Source organism: Enoplosus armatus, chromosome 22 (genome assembly GCF_043641665.1).
Source record: "Enoplosus armatus isolate fEnoArm2 chromosome 22, fEnoArm2.hap1, whole genome shotgun sequence".
Classification (NCBI taxonomy): domain Eukaryota; kingdom Metazoa; phylum Chordata; class Actinopteri; order Centrarchiformes; family Enoplosidae; genus Enoplosus; species Enoplosus armatus.
The window spans coordinates 17,405,331-17,422,737 of record NC_092201.1 but is presented as its reverse complement, the minus strand read 5'-3'; the positions used below and the strand labels follow the sequence as shown (position 1 = coordinate 17,422,737).

At 44.8% G+C, this 17,407-nt stretch overlaps 1 protein-coding gene across 2 annotated transcripts in view; it reads left to right on the top strand.

The window, feature by feature from the left end:
• The window catches only part of dennd5b (DENN/MADD domain containing 5B), a 76,988-nt gene that overhangs the window by 42,454 nt on the left and 17,127 nt on the right, over positions 1-17,407 (top strand). For both annotated transcript variants that reach the window (XM_070928858.1, XM_070928857.1), the window contains 3 exons: positions 6,460-6,647; positions 11,346-11,936; positions 13,085-13,316. In XM_070928858.1, coding sequence (XP_070784959.1) covers positions 6,460-6,647; positions 11,346-11,936; positions 13,085-13,316 — 1,011 coding nt within the window. The remainder of the gene's footprint in view (positions 1-6,459; positions 6,648-11,345; positions 11,937-13,084; positions 13,317-17,407) is intronic.

The window sequence follows — 17,407 nt, the reverse complement described above, 5'->3', positions numbered from 1 at the left end:
ACTTTTCAGTGGAGACGTTTTGTTCAAAACGTCTCCACTGGCTGTACTTCCCTATGTACTTCTATGCTCTTACCCGTGTCCCGTTAAAACTTTGTGCTTCAGAGACTAAAGGAAAATGGTCCCAAGTGATCATCGGCAAACTCTGAGGTGCCCCAAGGCTTCAGCCGCATATAAGACTCAGATGCACAGTGATGAGATTTTCCTCCTTCTAGGTTTCCCTTCATCCATTATTCACTACTGCAGTGAGATACTGTTGTAGGAGTGTGTGTGTGTGTGTGCGCGTGTGTTGCTTGGTTGTGTTGGTGCACATTACCATCACGTACAGTGCAGCTACTTGAACTGAACTACTCTGTGGACTGAGATCGCCTTTCGTCCTACATTCCGCTGTCCTACTCTTTCTCAGTTTCACTTTGTGCCTCCTCCAGTCTGCAGCACACTGTCACACCTTCTCTGCAGCTTGTTTGTTTCTGCTGTTGCTGCATGAGTCATGTAAATAAAAAAAGGTTAGCGAATCCACAACCCCAAAATACATCCCTGTATCTACAGTGTTCTGCAGCATGCACATAGGAGGACCCGTTCCCGTGGTGCACACTCGTTACGATAGGTGAACAAGTGAATCCACTCTGCTGTTCCTCGAAAAGGGTAAACTTGCTTGTATGAAAGAAGTATCAGCCAGAATCAGAAGGTGCAGCTGTTAAACATTCTGAACTGGGTCCTTGAAATCATATGTCAGTCATATGTGTCCAAATGATGCTGGCTGTGGACAATGGCACGGTTGATGATTAAAAAGATTGTCTCCTTCGTAACATTATCATAGTGTTGTAAGACTTTTCGTGTCTGAGAAGCCTTCAAACTAAAGGATCTGGGAGACTATCAAGGACTGCTATGACCTGGCCAAGGCAAGAGTCAGGTGACCATCTGGGGCAGCCTAGCTAGATCTACAGCAGCGAACCTGCTTACGGTTGACGAGCGCCATGTAAGTGAAGTCCATTTACCATCACAGACTGGCCAGATTAGTAAACTACAGAATGTTTTGTTGGTCAGGTTCAATCCCTCAAATTATTTTATCTTGCCACTACTTTGACTTTAGATACATCCCTTTTCCTGCCAAGAGTTCAGGAGTGTTTTCGGGTTCTCCATTCGACCAACTCGTCCACCCTAATAGAGCACTGCCGTCTGGTGTCCTCAGCCTTCGCACCACATTGTGAGATGGTGTGTCGCTGGAGCCACTGCTCGTAATGACGCCAAAGGGGTTGAGGATTAGATGCTGTAAACTGATTGGCTGACTGTATTATCTGATTGGCTGGCTCAGCTCAGAGGGCGAGATTCTGGCTGTCAGTAGGCCACTGGGTGAGATTAGAAGGCAGCTTCAGGACAGATTGTGTTTTGACTCGTGGGACATACTGTACTACTGAGGCATTGCTGCTAATAACTGTGAAAAGTTAGCGTCTACGTAATAATCTTCTGGCACACAAGCATTAATGTTACATTTTTCCAGCAAAAGTGAAGTAATTCAGCATTTTGGGGAATACACTAAATATAATAAATATGTGTGTGTGGTTGGGTAAAGACGTGATTTTAATTTGTTTTCTTTGTGAGTGAGACAAAAAGATTGATGCCACTCGTGTCTGTATGTTAAGTACAGAGCTGGAATATGGCCAAACACAACAGAACCCTACACAATCTGAAATGTAAAATGACAATTTGCGGACGTCTTCTATCAACTATAGCTGGAGGTGCTGCACAGAAGAACTGGGCGGATGGATAAACTGTTGTTAGTCAAGAAAGTAGTTCCAGCATGTAACGCATGAATTAAACAAACCAGATACAACCTGTTACTCTTGAGCTTTTAGAATTGCTGGTAGGTGTATATTTGAATTCTGGACAAATCCAGGTTAGCAGGTAAGTCCCCCCCCCCCCCCCCCCCCCCACTTCCAGTCTTTATGCTAAGCAAGGCTAGCCATATCCTGACTCCTGTACGCCGGGAATGAACGACCACAGCAATGAGCACATAGCGCCAAAGTGTCAAATAAAACATAAAACAGGTCAGGACATGTCATGAATTAGGACGGCCTGTCTGCCACATTTAGGGACATTTGAGAGAAAGTCGTGTTTAAAAAAAAAAAAAAAAAGTTAACTGAAGCTGTCTCAGTGGACCAGGAAAAGAAAAAAGAGCAAGGACCTCCACCTCCATGCCTGGTCCTCTCTGATCCCATCATCTCTCCAGTTTTTTTTATTCATCATTGTCATTGTCAAAGGCAATAGCTTGCTGGAGGGAAATGAATAAAACCAGGCATCACACTGTTTTTGTTCAAGTGTAAATTTTTAATCGGGAATCTGACTGCGTGACACGTCCGTCCAAACGAGCTCTAATTTCTTTGTAATGAGGGGAAGAACCCTGCACAAGGGAGACAGAGGGAGGACGTCCCCTGGATGTTAATGAGATGCTTGGCCCACCGTATGTTCCCACGCTCCTCCTGATCAATCAACAAGCAATTACACCATGACAGCCCCTACCTGTCCTTCTCTCACGCATTTATTGGCTGTGACAGGTAGGGGTAGAAAGTGACAGGCGAGCGTCTCCTCTGATCATGGGGCACAGTTTGAAGGCTTCTTAGATGCCAAAAACTACACAATGGTGTATAAGACAATGAGAATTAAAATTAAAATTATTATTATATCACATCATCATCATCATCATCATGGTGCAGCTGAGCTAAAGTCTACCGTCTCTGCATTTGAATGTCAGCTGTTCACCACAGACGGCTTGCTTCCTCCCTTGTGAGACTGAGCTGCCTGTGTTTATCAGTCCCTGATGCACCGTTACAGTTTCACAATGACTCAACATGTCCCGTCCTGTTTTTCACCGTCCTTGAAGTCCTGTCTCTGCCGGGGCTTTCTGCGGTGCTGCGCTTTGCCGTATCAGATTTGTTGCTTTCCAAATCATTACGTGCTTGTGCTTGTCATATTTCAAAGGGAGTTTCTTTGGCGCCACAGCAAAGGCTGTCAAAGATGAATCAGCCCTTTTTGAAAGAAGCACACCTGTAAGTGTTTCTTATCTGTAACCAAAGTGATGTTCAACGTAGTTCAGAGGGGAGAATAAAATCCCTCGCACGTTGGATTCCTTTCTCACCATCTTCTGCTTATTGCGCATGAGGCCTGGCAGTGTGAGCTTTGATCTGTTTCAGTGTGAGGAAAGGGAAGAGGGTGAAATTCATGAGGTGCGAAGGAGAGGCGCTTTTTTGAGACGTGTCAGGTTATAACAGTGGCGTGTTAATGATGCCGCCTGAGGCGCTGGGGCCAAACTTATCCCGGTGTGATGTGAGCATGAAGGGTGGAGAGTTGTTTCAGTCAGACTCCCGCGCGGTACACCCCACAGGTAGATCTGTTCAGACTTGCAAGACAGCAAATGCAGACTTAAACATACAGTCACACAGACAGGGAGAGGTGGCCTATCTTCTATCTCTATCTTCCAATGAAACAATGAGATGGGAAGATAGCGAGACGGAGAAGTTCTAGATGGAAAAGACGGACTTAGATAACACCTCGAAAACACCTACAACAGTCACGGTAGGGTGTAGGTGAGGGACAAGTCAATCCGTTCCTCTGCCCATGTGTTATTTTACATTCACAGTGGTTGCCCCTCGGCGGAGTCGTGAAGTCGTTGCTGGTTTCCCTTCATCCATTATTCGGACTCTCCCCTGCTACAGTGGGAGTGAAAGTGTGCGGTTGTGTGGCTGCTGACTAGCACGTCGACGCAGCACTGTAAAGGTTAACTCATCTCATATGAGAGGAAACTGTCGTGCACTCGTAGCATTGATTCAGAGAAAGCGCTTCTCTGGCTGTTATCAACGCTGCTTGGGGGTAGAATTGCCGGGAGGAGGAAGGTCAACGGCAACGAACCCTGACGTTAAACATGCATTTGTAGCTTTTGCAACCACTATTTTAGTGTTTTTAATCATTAGGTGAGATAATGTAATCTCTACACACAAGTGACAAGAAGCTAAGGAATACCCGGTCCAGCATGCGTTCGCCTCCTTTACCCGTGTCGCGCATTAGCATGTTGTGCGCACTTTACTGGCATCCCATGACTTGATGAGACTGATGATAGAGCCTGAGGAAACGTGTCTCCACCAGGAGCACATCGTCTATGACGCGCTACCACTGTTGGATGTTTATGGTCAGATTAGCGTATGAAACATTTACGAGTTACACAAGGTTGCGAAGACTTAATAAAATACTGAAATAGATTATTGAAGAGGGATATGAGAAAATTGTTGGCAGTCTTTCAATTCATCGTTATTTACATAGCACCAAATCACAACAAAAGCCATTTCGTGACATTTTACATATAGAGCAGGTCTAGACCGTACTCTTTATAATGTCATTACAGAGGAAATATGACTAATAATAGTAGTTACAGATGTGATGATAACTGAAATATGACTAATAATAGCAATAACAACATTAATAAAACAGAAATATGACTAATAATAACTGTAGTGATGAGAGTCAAGCGGGCCCATGGCAGCAGCAGCCAGGACCACGATCCACAGGAACCTGCGAGACGAGAAAGCACAAAGAAACTCTAGGGGAAGATATAAAGTTAGTAACATGCATTGGTGGGACATGAATGTGTAAAGATGGAGAGGGAGAGGAGGACAGCTCAGTACATCATGGGAAGTCCCCCCCCCCCCAGCAGTCTAGGCCTATAGCAGCCTAACTAGGGGCTGGCCTGAGCCAGCCCTGAAATCCATTTTCTTTTCTGCTATGAGACCCACACAAAGAAAATAAACATGCGTAGATTTGTTAGTGGTTGAATCTCGAAAAACAAATATGATTACGTAAAAGGGGGTCGCACAGTGAGTGTGTACAGATGGATGAAGATGGAGATTACGGCACCAACCCAACATGGTGGAGTGAGACAAGTTGCTACAAAACACGGCGCACAAAAGGTGAAAGTTGCGTAAATGTGAAACCTGTGAGAAAGTATCTTAGAATTCAGTTATGGCAAAGAACAAAGAGACGTGTTTGCTTTTCACACACACAGACACACACATTGAATTTTCCCGTCACAGCATGCCTGTTTGGCTGTCATCATCCCTGTTGCTTTCTCTTCAGCACTGGTAATCATGAATACACACACACACACTCGCTGTCACTTCTTCAAACACAGGAAGGAAAAAGAAAGTGTGTTGACACTAATTTATTGGACTGTGTGTGTGTACCCTGCATTATGAACTTGTCTTATTAGCCCACTTTTATCTGTTCTGGATCATTAGAGCTGCTGGTCATGCAAAGTGAATTTCGTGTGTGTGTGTTTAAAAGACATGTACACACTCTTCAAGAATAATAATAATAATGATAATAATAATCATAAGAAACTTTATATATATAGCACCCAAAACACAGTTACAAAGTGCTTTACAATAAAAACAAAACATGTTAAACACAACGTAAAAGCCATAAAATGAGCACATTATAAAACACAAAGACAGTAAAATGAACTAAAATGTTACTAAAATCAACACTTTTAAAAAAGTGAGGGTTTTAAAAGAAGATACAGAGTTCGCCAGAAGAAGGCGTGAACAGCAGAGCAGCTGCTTCTTTTCCAGTTCCTCCTGTTGAATGTAAATCCGTGTGGATTAATTGAATTAGACGGAATGAGTGGAACCGAGAAAGAGGTCAGGGGGTCATAGAAGAAGAAGAAGTAGAAGAAGAAGAAGGATAATTGGTATGACCCTAACATGTTTTCTTCTTCCTTTTTTTTATTCATTCCTCGAGGTAGTGCGGGCTCTTCGCTCCGGCCACCATAGATAGATCTGATGAAACTGCTGCTGAACTCAATGCTAGAGGCAGTACTCTCTCACTCACGCACACACACACACACACACACACACACACACACACACACACACACACACACACGTGAAAAGAATCCATCAGAATGTAATTCCTCTTGTCTTTAACCCTAACTCACTCTCAGATTCAATTTGAATCACTTGATTAAATTCTCTCTTGCGCATTCTCTCACATATACCGTATGTGTTCCATACCCCCCCCCCCCCCCCCCCCCCCAGAAGTCAATAAACAGGCACCAAAACATGGAATTACATAAACAATATATGTCATCACCTTTGATTGTCAGGCTCATTACTGTGCACTGAAACCTCAGAAACTACCATTGAAATGTGTCAAAATCAGGCAAAAGATGTAGCGGTCACGACCTTTTAAATTTGAACTGTTTCACCCCTTTAACTTTGATTACATCAGACTGATATCAGAGGTGTTAGGTTCAAGTTAAACATCATGACCTTTACTTAAAGAGCTCCTCGAGCTGTGCACAGTACTTCATACCTACATGTTTTGCCAGATGTGTGTTCCTCCATCCTACGAGGTGAAGCCACAGCTTGGAGATCTGTTCCCTCACATCATCATGCTTCCTTCTCCTCCCCCCAGACTTCCAGCGGTTGATGACCGTGGCCGAGGGCATCACCACCCTGCTGTTTCCCTTCCAGTGGCAGCACGTCTATGTTCCCATCCTGCCGGCCTCTCTCCTCCACTTCCTGGACGCTCCTGTTCCCTACCTGATGGGCCTGCAGTCCAAAGAGGGCACAGACCGCTCCAAACTGGAGCTTCCCCAGGAGGTACACAGCCAACCTAATGACAAGTCAACATGTCCACTGTGAGAAATGTCCTGAGAGGTTCAAAGCCACAATGAAAATAATAATTAATTGAATAGATTGCGATATTTTATTTTACTTTGGATAACAAATTAGTATCTCACTCTTAATTAGTACTTTTCAGCTTAGGCCTGAAGACCGCGGTTTAGCTTTGGTCTTACCGTCAGGCCACACTTCAACCACAGGATAGCCCCATCTTTAGCCCAGGACTTATTAAACCCTGTTGTGGGGCAGGCGTAAAGGAATCAGAATCAGTACAGTACCGGTGCTCCCATTCAAGGGTAGAAAGTGGCATAAATTAGAAATAAAAGTATGTACAAAATATAAAAATAAGTAATACAAAAAAAATATATACACATTTACAAAATTTATGTGAAAAATAAAAGTAAAAAATATATACAACAGCAATGTATATGTATGTATATATATATATGTATGTGTTGCACTATTGTGTATGACTATATATGTATTGCACTGACATTTAAGAATAAGTAATAGTGAGGTAGTATATGTAGAGGCAGGTCCAGATTTTCAGTCTGTGCCAGTGACAGGGAGGGAGGAGTTGAACAGTTTGATGGCCACAGGCAGGAATGATTTCCTGTGGCGCTCCGTTGTACATTTGGGAGGAACGAGTCTCCCACGGAAGGTGCTAAAGAGTTCCAGTTCTATGGAAAATGTACTTATTCCCTTTGATGAAAATATTGATATAATTAGCACAACAATTGGAAGCAGGAGGAACCATCTAGCCTGTCTCTATGCAAAGGTGAAAAATCCACACAACTCTTAGGCTCGCTAATTAGCAAGTTGTATCTCTTTTTGTTGTTCGACAGGAATTAGTCCGAGCACGAAGTTCCCCATAAAACCACAAGTTGTTGTTGCTGTTACATCTCTGTTTGTGCACTGATGAAACAAACAACACCCAACTTGTTGGGCGGCATGGTGGCGCAGTGGTTAGCACTGTCGCACGGGAGGTAAAGCTGATAACCTCCTGTGCGACATGTCGAAGTGTCCTTGAGCAAGACACTGAACCCTAAGTTGCATGCACCTTGCATGGCAGCTCGGTTGCCATCGGTGTGTGAATGGGTGAATGAGACTTAGCTGTAAAGCGCTTTGGGAACCGTGAAGGTTGAGAAGCTCTATATAAGTGAGATCATTTACCATTTTACCATTCAACTTTAGACAGAGCCAGGCTAGCTTTTTTCCTTCTGCTTCCAGACTTTATGCTAAGCTAGGCTAACCACTTCCAGACTCCAGCTCCATAATTCTCATTTCACCCTCGGACAGAAAGCCAGCGTATTTACCACAATTTCAAACTATTCCTCCAATGCCGAACTTCTTCTCTTTTTTGGAGTTTTGAGACAACTCCACACGAGCCCCCACCCCGACACACACGACAAACACAAGTTTGTCTGAGCAGCGAATAATTGTCCATGCATGCCCAGATGTGCTGTGTCTCCAGTGTCCACAGCTGCTGTGGCGATAATGCAATTGTCCGCACAACAGTGTGTAGATGAACAATGAGCACCATTTTAAAAATTAGTTCAAATAAACTGTACATTAAGCAGCACTCAAGAGGGGCACATAATTCAACATACACTAGTTAGTTACAGCCGAGTCGCATCAATAAAGGGATCTTACCAAATTCACAGTAGGAGTCATTTAATTGAGAAATGAATGAGATGCTTTATCTTAAACAGTACTAGCTGAAGTCTAGCATGAATGGATCAGTCCCAGAACTCATCAGATATGTCCGAACCCATTTCCTTTCTCCGAGCCTCCCTGAGATGAGGTGGGCTGTGTAAAGGTCTCCACCATAGACTGTATATAAAGACGGCCGACGCGCCTTTTTAATTTTGAATCCTTAGCTTGGGCCTTTTTTGTAAGTCTTGGGTTAGTGTGAAACGAGGTTGTTAGCCCTGGGCTTCCTCTGGGTTCAGATAAGCCCAGGGCTAAGAAAGGCAAGTGTGAAAGGCCTTCCATTTGTAGTTTTTTCATTTGGACTCTGGACTTGTGACTTAGAGGTTAAGCTTATGGTTTAATGCTACTATGGTGATTGGAGGTCAGCTTATGTTTAGGCTCTGGTAAGGCTTGGTGAGTATATAAACTACAATGAAAGTAGTTTATACCCTGAACAACAGCCCTACACACACTCTCTCACACACACACACACACACACACACACACACACACACACAGGCAGACTACCAGGCGTCTGTTGAGACAGATAGGAAACTGCAGAGAAACACCTTTCTGTTCTAAACCACCTCCTGTCATTTTTCTAGCCACACACACACACACACACACACACACACACACACACACATAATAGGACAGGGAATCACCTATTGTTTGTCTACAAATTCACTTCAAGGCAAAGAGAGTTTGAAGTGGATTTTAGTCTGTTACCTTTTCATTTCAAGCCCCAACACTTGTCAGACAGCGAGGAGCTGAATGTGCACTGGATTTAAACCACTGTTTAGCCCCATGCAGGGTTGCAGTTAATGTGTGTGTGTGTGTGTGTGTGTGTGTGTGTGTGTGTGTATTCGTGTGTTTAAGCAAGATAAGGCCCTAACAAAGCAGAACATCCAGGCTCGCCAGCTTCCGGCTTTGCTTACATCCCCCGACTCCCAGCACTCGTTAATCCAGCACATTCCGTATGGATGCTAATGATCCCAGCCAGCACAGGATGCTTCTGTGGAGCCCCCACAAGCCCGCCTGCTTCTTCTCACCCCCCCATTCCTCCCCCCATATGGGGTACACCCCCCCCCCCCCCCCCCCGCCTAGACTGGTGAATCTCCCTGTGTTTCTGGATGATCCTTTGAAGTGGCGCTGACCTAGAAAAGGGCTGATGATGAAAGAATGGCTTAAAGCAAAACCGAAGGGAGATGATGATGAGAGGAATTAAAGCCAGACATGGTTTGCCTTTTTGAACCCTGTACTTCAGTCCAGGTATTCTTCCTTTGGCCTGAGGTCAAATGATAACATTGGTTATGTTTGCATAGCAGACAAGATTACGTGGCACTGTTATCATCCCTTACCTACTTTATTCTCTCCTTGTGCATATACAAGTACTCCTAGTGGACTTTAGATACAAATTAGGGCAACCTTTGTGGAGACAAAAATGTTTTTGATATGTAGGGTTTGCTCAAGCTCTTTCAGCATGTTTTTTTTTTTTCTTTTTTCTTTTTTTTTTTTTTTTTTTTATCGTCCCCCAAATCTGTGAATCTTGTCCTTCAGAGGGTAAATGAACTGCACATAGGCGGCATTCAGACCAAATCCGGCGTTGTGGCAAAAATGCCAGTCCTCCCATTCATTTTGAATGACGGATTCAACTTTTGGAGAAACGCAAACCGACGTCATGCTGCGGTGGCCAATCATGTCGGCCGCCGATCGGACTCACGAGGGTCAAGGTAAACCTTGTTTACCTTTTACCAGCATACTCGCACGCTAGCAGCATGAATAAACAAAACACGTTGTGTTTCTCGTGTAGTCTTTGGCCTTGTACACCAGTTTAAACCGCACGGTCATGGTGGGCCTCGTATCCTGGTTATTTATCGAAAGTAAATGTGCATTTTTAATCGATCACTGGTACGAGCCGGCATACTAGCTGCCCGGGTCAGTGGTTAAAGTTCTCCTCCTTCCTCTCTTTTGTTGCTGCTTTTACGTGCATTACCACCACCGTCTGGATGGGGGGGGCCCATTTGTGTGACGTCATGTTGTGACGTCACACAAATGGGCCACGTAGTGTCACTCCTACACAGCCGCACAACCCTGCGCTAAACGCCGCAGCCCGGCAGATTCGGTCTGGATGGAGCCTTGGATCTGACCGGACGGATGAGTCTGTGCTCGTTTTGCTGAAAGAGAGACGGTGACTCCTGTCCTGCATCCGAACACACAGCGTAGGGAGACCCAAAAACTGAGTGCAACCAACAAAATGAGGTTTTTACAGAATACAGATAACATAGAAAGGTAGAAAGTGTCTGAGCCTAAACAGACGCAGAACTTTGAACATAGTCTTATTTATGGAAGAGTAAAGGTTTAGCGGCAACAAATAGTTCTATGTGCTGGTTCCTGACTTGTGTTGTGTTCAGGGGTTCAAGTATCAGGCAGCAGCCTTTTCAAAGGAAGAAGCTTTCATTATCTTCTTGTCAACGTACAGCTTCAGGGCTCTGACAAAGTAGCTGCACACTGAGGTCTGTCCTCCAAATCTCAATCTGGAGGTCCTCTACCACTACCTGTTTTGAATTTGATTTCATGCCTACGTTTTCTGGCATGCATACGTAAGTGCATTCCCATTTCTGTGGTTTTGAGTGGTTTAGAGCTCTAGTATTATCAGAGGTTTTGCTTTAATCCCATATGATGATGTGATTCTAACTCCATTGTATCATATTTAGGTTGATCTCCAACAATGTCCTATTATCAATCACACACTGACCTACATTCTCCATACTCTACATCCCCCAACCCCCATCATACCTCCCAATCCTCAATACACTTCCTGATAATACCTGTCCCACCCCGTCATCTTCTGTCAGTGATGTAGAGATTTGATTTCCTTCTCGTGGTGCCAGAAATGTGCATCACGGTGATATCGTATACATAGGGATCATTGTCTGTTCCTGAGCTACACTGTTGTGATATTAATATATTTCCCATTCCCAGGCCAACCTGTGTTTTGTTGACATTGACAAGCACGCCATCGAGCTTCCAGAGGACTTTCCCCACTTCCCCAACAAGGCCGAGTTCATCCAGGAGCTCAGCGAGGTGCTGCTTAGCTTTGGCATTTCGGCCAACACAGGGGCCCCACCGCGGACTCGTGGCAGTCCCGGCAGCACTCCCGGCAGCGCCCCCTCCACCCCTGGTAGGGAGCGCAAGACCGTCGCTCTCCGGCAGCTAGAGGACGACGGGCGTAACGGCAACCTGGCAGGGGAGGAGCTGGCTGTGCTGGAGCTGCTGCAGGGAAACGCCACCCTGGAGAGACTGCAGGCACTGACCAAACGCACCGGAGTAACGGTGGCCCGCGTGGATGCCCTCAGGGCCGGAGTCAAAGCTCAGGGCACTGAGGGGCAAGGAGGCCGGACAGCAGCTCACGAGGAGGAGCTAAGGAACGCCAAGCTCAACATCCAGTTAAGAGAGGTGTTCGCCAGCCGCTTCACCACCATGTTTGCCGACTATGAAGCCTTTGTCATCCAGAGCGCCCCTGACCTGGAGTCCTGGCTCACCAACAGGGAGCAGATGCACAACTTCGACAAGGTGACTAAATCAAACACAGAAAAAAACCCACGTATTTCTTCTGAGGTTCCTCTCTCAGACACACTGGGCCCGTGCTGCAGAGAGTGAAAACAGAGTGCTGTGGTCATCTGAAGTAGCTGTGACCTGCGTTCAGAGCAGTGTAGGAATTGTAAGTGACAGTGTTTGCATACTACGTGCTGCACGTTTCCCTTGTGAGTTGTGGAAAATGCCATCAATAGTCTGCTGTTGTGAATAGATGAACATTTGTACCCTATATTCCCAAACAGTTATTTGCATCAGCTTATGTGAAAAGCAGGCTTTTATTTGGGACCGTCTAAGTTGACCTTTTTCAGTAGTACATTATGTAAATTTTAGTAAGGCGAACCGTACCCTAACCGTACCCTAGACCACCTTTTCAATGGGTGCACAGTGTTGACACCAATCAAACAAACTGGACTTTGGGGTCAAGCGTACTCTGATTCGGGCCCGGGCCCCTGATGTAAAAAAGCTCCCTTCGACGTCATCCACACTAAGTTGGTTAAGCGTTAAAACTTGATTTACCCTTGAAAATGACACATTCTTCAGGTAAGATCTCAGTTCGCGACATCAAACTGTGCATCCCAGCCACAGTAGTGGGACCGACGGGCCCCGTGATCACCTACACTGTGTTTTAATACAGACCAACTAACTAGTTTAGTCTCATTTACATATTTTTCTGTTTCTGTCGACAGATTTGGTCCACCTGTTAAGCAACAGGAAATTGACTTCTGACTTCACTGCTGCATTGTTTTCCAAAAGCTCTGTTTTTTCCATCCAGACCAAAAAAAAAAAGCAATGTTGGCGTTTAGATTTATCCACTACGGTGCCGGAGATGAAAAGTTTCTGCGTGAATAAAATGCTGGTTTAGTTCAGACGTAATCTAAATGGTGGGCCAACTAAAAGCCCCTTTTCCCCTTTGCCATGCTTTAGATTGTTAATACACACTCCAAGCTTCCTGTATCTGCTCTGAAGCAGCAGAAAATGTTGCGTTTGTATTAAAAAAAAAACACAGCAAACAGGTGGTCAATGACTGAATCTGCTTTCTTTTGTGTATGTTGTCTTTAATTTGCCTGAATGATGACAGTGCATACATTTCCGTTTCTCTGTGCTTACGCTGGCGCCCTCTCCAGGCCTCGTTCCTGTCCGACCAGCCGGAGCCCTACCTGCCCTTCCTCTCCCACTTCATCGAGACGCAGATGTTCGCCACCTTCATCGACAACAAGATCATGTCTCAGTGGGAGGAGAAGGAGCCACTGCTCCGTGTCTTTGACACTCGCATCGACAAGGCCCGCCTCTACAACGTCCGCGCTCCCAGCCTCCGGTCCTCCAGCTACCAGAGGTGCTCCATCCTCAAGGAGTCTGGTAAGCTCAGCAGAGAGAGCCGCGAGTGCTCGGACGTGTTTGAGTGCGCTTTACTGCGCGGTATAACTACACCGGTCCGGTGAAAGAACGGCCACGCATCATACAGATGTGTTTTGAAGATTTATTTCTCTCTCTCTCTCTCTCACTCGACAGCAGACACTGTGAAAACTACATAAAAAAAAAAAAGTTTCAAACATACATCTCTCCGTCATTTCAAGCTACAACAACAGAAATGTGAAGTAATAAGCAAACCGCTGACACGTATTACATCTTCTATACAAAGGGAAATATCACTCAAGGTAAACCACTCAAACAGTTACCATGTGTGCCTCTTGGACCGCGTATAGAATACGTTTCCTTTGGGGGCCGTATTGTTTACTCTTCCTGTGCATCCATGTTAGATCCTTACCCATAATGCTCTAGGTGTGCCCTTCAAAATAAAACACATTTTCCTCACTTTGCTCACTTAAAGAGAACTACATTTTAACATTTACATTACAGTATGAACTCTCATGAATGTATAACATATATGCATACATACAGTGCATCCGGAAAGTATTCACAGCGCTTCACTTTTTCCACATTTTGTTATGTTGCAGCCTTATACCAAAATGGATTAAATTCATTTTTTTCCTCAAAATTCTACACACAACACCCCATAATGACAACGTGAAAAAAGTTTTTTTGAGATTTTTGCAAATTTATTAAAAATAAAAAACCTGAGAAATCACATGTACATAAGTATTCACAGCCTTTGCTCAATACTTTGTTGATGCACCTTTGGCAGCAATTACAGCCTCAAGTCTTTTTGAATATGATGCCACAAGCTTGGCACACCTATCTTTGGGCAGTTTCACCCATTCCTCTTTGCAGCACCTCTCAAGCTCCATCAGGTTGGATGGGAAGCGTCGGTGCACAGCCATTTTCAGATCTCTCCAGAGATGTTCAATCGGATTCAAGTCTGGACTCTGGCTGGGCCACTCAAGGACATTCACAGAGTTGTCCTGAAGCCACTCCTTTGATATCTTGGCTTAGGGTCGTTGTCCTGCTGAAAGATAAACCGTCGCCCCAGTCTGAGGTCAAGAGCGCTCTGGAGCAGGTTTTCATCCAGGATGTCTCTGTACTTTGCTGCATTCATCTTTCCCTCTATCCTGACTAGTCTCCCAGTTCCTGCCGCTGAAAAACATCCCCACAGCATGATGCTGCCACCACCATGCTTCACTGTAGGGATGGTATTGGCCTGGTGATGAGCGGTGCCTGGTTTCCTCCAAACGTGACGCCTGGCATTCACACCAAAGAGTTCAATCTTTGTCTCATCAGACCAGAGAATTTTGTTTCTCATGGTCTGAGAGTCCTTCAGGTGCCTTTTGGCAAACTCCAGGTGGGCTGCTATGTGCCTTTTACTAAGGAGTGGCTTCCGTCTGGCCACTCTACCATACAGGCCTGATTGGTGGATTGCTGCAGAGATGGTTGTCCTTCTGGAAGGTTCTCCTCTCTCCACAGAGGAACTCTGGAGCTCTGACAGAGTGACCATCGGGTTCTTGGTCACCTCCCTGACTAAGGCCCTTCTCCCCCGATTACTCAGTTTAGATGGCCGGCCAGCTCTAGAAAGAGTCCTGGTGGTTCCGAACTTCTTCCACTTACGGATGATGGAGGCCACTGTGCTCATTGGGACCTTCAAAGCAGCAGAAATTTTTCTGTAACCTTCCCCAGATTTGTGCCTCGAGACAATCCTGTCTCGGAGGTCTACAGACAATTCCTTTGACTTCGTGCTTGGTTTGTGCTCTGACATGCACTGTCAACTGTGGGACCTTATATAGACAGGTGTGTGCCTTTCCAAATCATGTCCAATCCACTGAATTTACCACAGGTGGACTCCAATTAAGCTGCAGAAACATCTCAAGGATGATCAGTGGAAACAGGATGCACCTGAGCTCAATTTTGAGCTTCATGGCAAAGGCTGTGAATACTTATGTACATGTGATTTCTTAGTTTTTTATTTTTAATAAATTTGCAAAAATTTCAAAAAAACGTTTTTCACATTGTCATTATGGGGTGTTGTGTGTAGAATTTTGAGGAAAAAAATTAATTTAATCCATTTTGCAATAAGGGTGTAACATAACAAAATGTGGAAAAAGTGAAGCGCCGTGAATACTTTCCGGATGCACTGTTTACGCATACATATATTGCAATAAACAACTCAATAAACCATGTCTCTAAGACAGTTAGACACGGGGAATATGATTTCATAATTGGAACAAAAGCGGCTGGAGAGGTTTATCCAGAAAGGTAATGGTTTTAATTGATGGCAGCAAAGACACTCATTGACCAGCATGCTGCACGTCTGTCCGTCCTTCAAAGCATGTCATCCATTAGCTGAGGTTAGACGGGATTGCACTGCGACTTGCAACTTTTCAAAAACGCACATAAAGACCCCCCCCTCCCCTCTTGTCTCTCATTTCTGGTCTGGAAGCAGCTCGGCTCTCCCCAGTGACCAGGAAAGCCCGCTTCTCATTTCTCTGCATCCCGAAACACAGCAAACGCTCCATCACTCTCTCCCACAGAGCTCTCTCCCTCTCTCTCTGACACGTCTTACTGCGGGAGTGTTTGGTCAGGCCTTTTTTTTTTTCCCTTATTTTCTCAATTAGTGCTGCTCGGCTTTCCCTCCGTTAAGCCTTTAATTGGTGCTGAATGTGCAGTGCGAGGCAGGAGGTCAGACTCAGGACTGACTCAGACTGTTGGAGGCCAACAGGGAATCTGTGAGGCTGCCGTGTGTCTTGTTTGTGGTTTACTGATGTTCCTCAAACTGTAAAAGAGCAGGATTGCAGGTTCACTTGGGCTGCACTAAGTGTGCGTAAGTTTACCAAGTGGGTTTTCATCCATCACTGAATTAAAACAGGTTGCACCACACAAAATCGTTCTTACGTAGAGATTCGATTATCTACTCCCACTAACTGCCAGGTGTAATATATGACCGGTTCAGATCGAAGAAGAGGTAATAAGGAATATAGCTGACATGTCTGACCTGACACTTGATAGAAAAGTTGTTTAGTAATGATGTACACTGGGAAGAAATCATATTTAAGAAATTAATATTAAACAAAATGTGACATTGATATTTCTCGCTCATTCCAAACTGCGTGAACACTGCTAATTCTGAAACACATGCAATCCTCCAGGTATGTAGATATAAGTACTCGAGTTAGCCTAGCTTAGCATCAAGACTGGAAGCTGCGGGAAACGGTCAGCCTGGCTGCGTCCAAAGTTCAAAAAACTACACCTACCGGCACTTGTAAAGCTGTTGTATTTGCACAGTGTACCCTGTTTTGATTAAGCTGCATAAAAACAGAAGTTTTGGAAAGCGGAAGTAATAATCATGCAGGTAGTGTACAGTGGCTTCACCAGAAACCAGGTGGATGAGTGCCGTGAGACTTGAAGCAAAGCAGTAGACTTGTGAAACCGAAACAATGTCACAATGAGACATAGTTCTTTCCCCCCCCCCATTGTTAGTGTAGAAATATTGATGAGCAACTTTAAAACAAACATGAGGTTTTAAATCCAAATCGCTGTCCATCTGAAATATTTCAGTGTTGACTGAACCAGTAGGGGGTCAGAAAATGTACCATCCACCCGAACGAACACAAAATTGCAGAATGTGATGTGATGGAATGTTTATGGATTCATACTGAAACCGCTTTGTAAACAGTTTTGAAACTGATGTATCAGAGAGATCGCATGGTGTCAAAGTGTCACGGTTACAGTGTTAGATATACATGGCAGAACAGTCACAGAGATTGTATCAGCTTTCAGTTTGGCTCACTGTTCTCAGCTTAGCAGCGTGTTGTAGCTCAGATAATTATCTCCCATAAGTCATTTCAGCCGGAGCTGTTCCCTGCGCTATCTCTTTTATTATTTGCTGTGTGTGTGTACCCGTGCATGTTGTGTGCTTGTGAACCACACTTGGTTTTGTGCTAATGGACCGAGCGAGGTAAAGGGAGGGGGGGGGGGGTGCATGCAGGTACTGCCCAGCCTTTCAGGAGTTCAGTCAGACACAGTTAACAAGTTCGTTGCTCGAGCAGGGCGACATAACC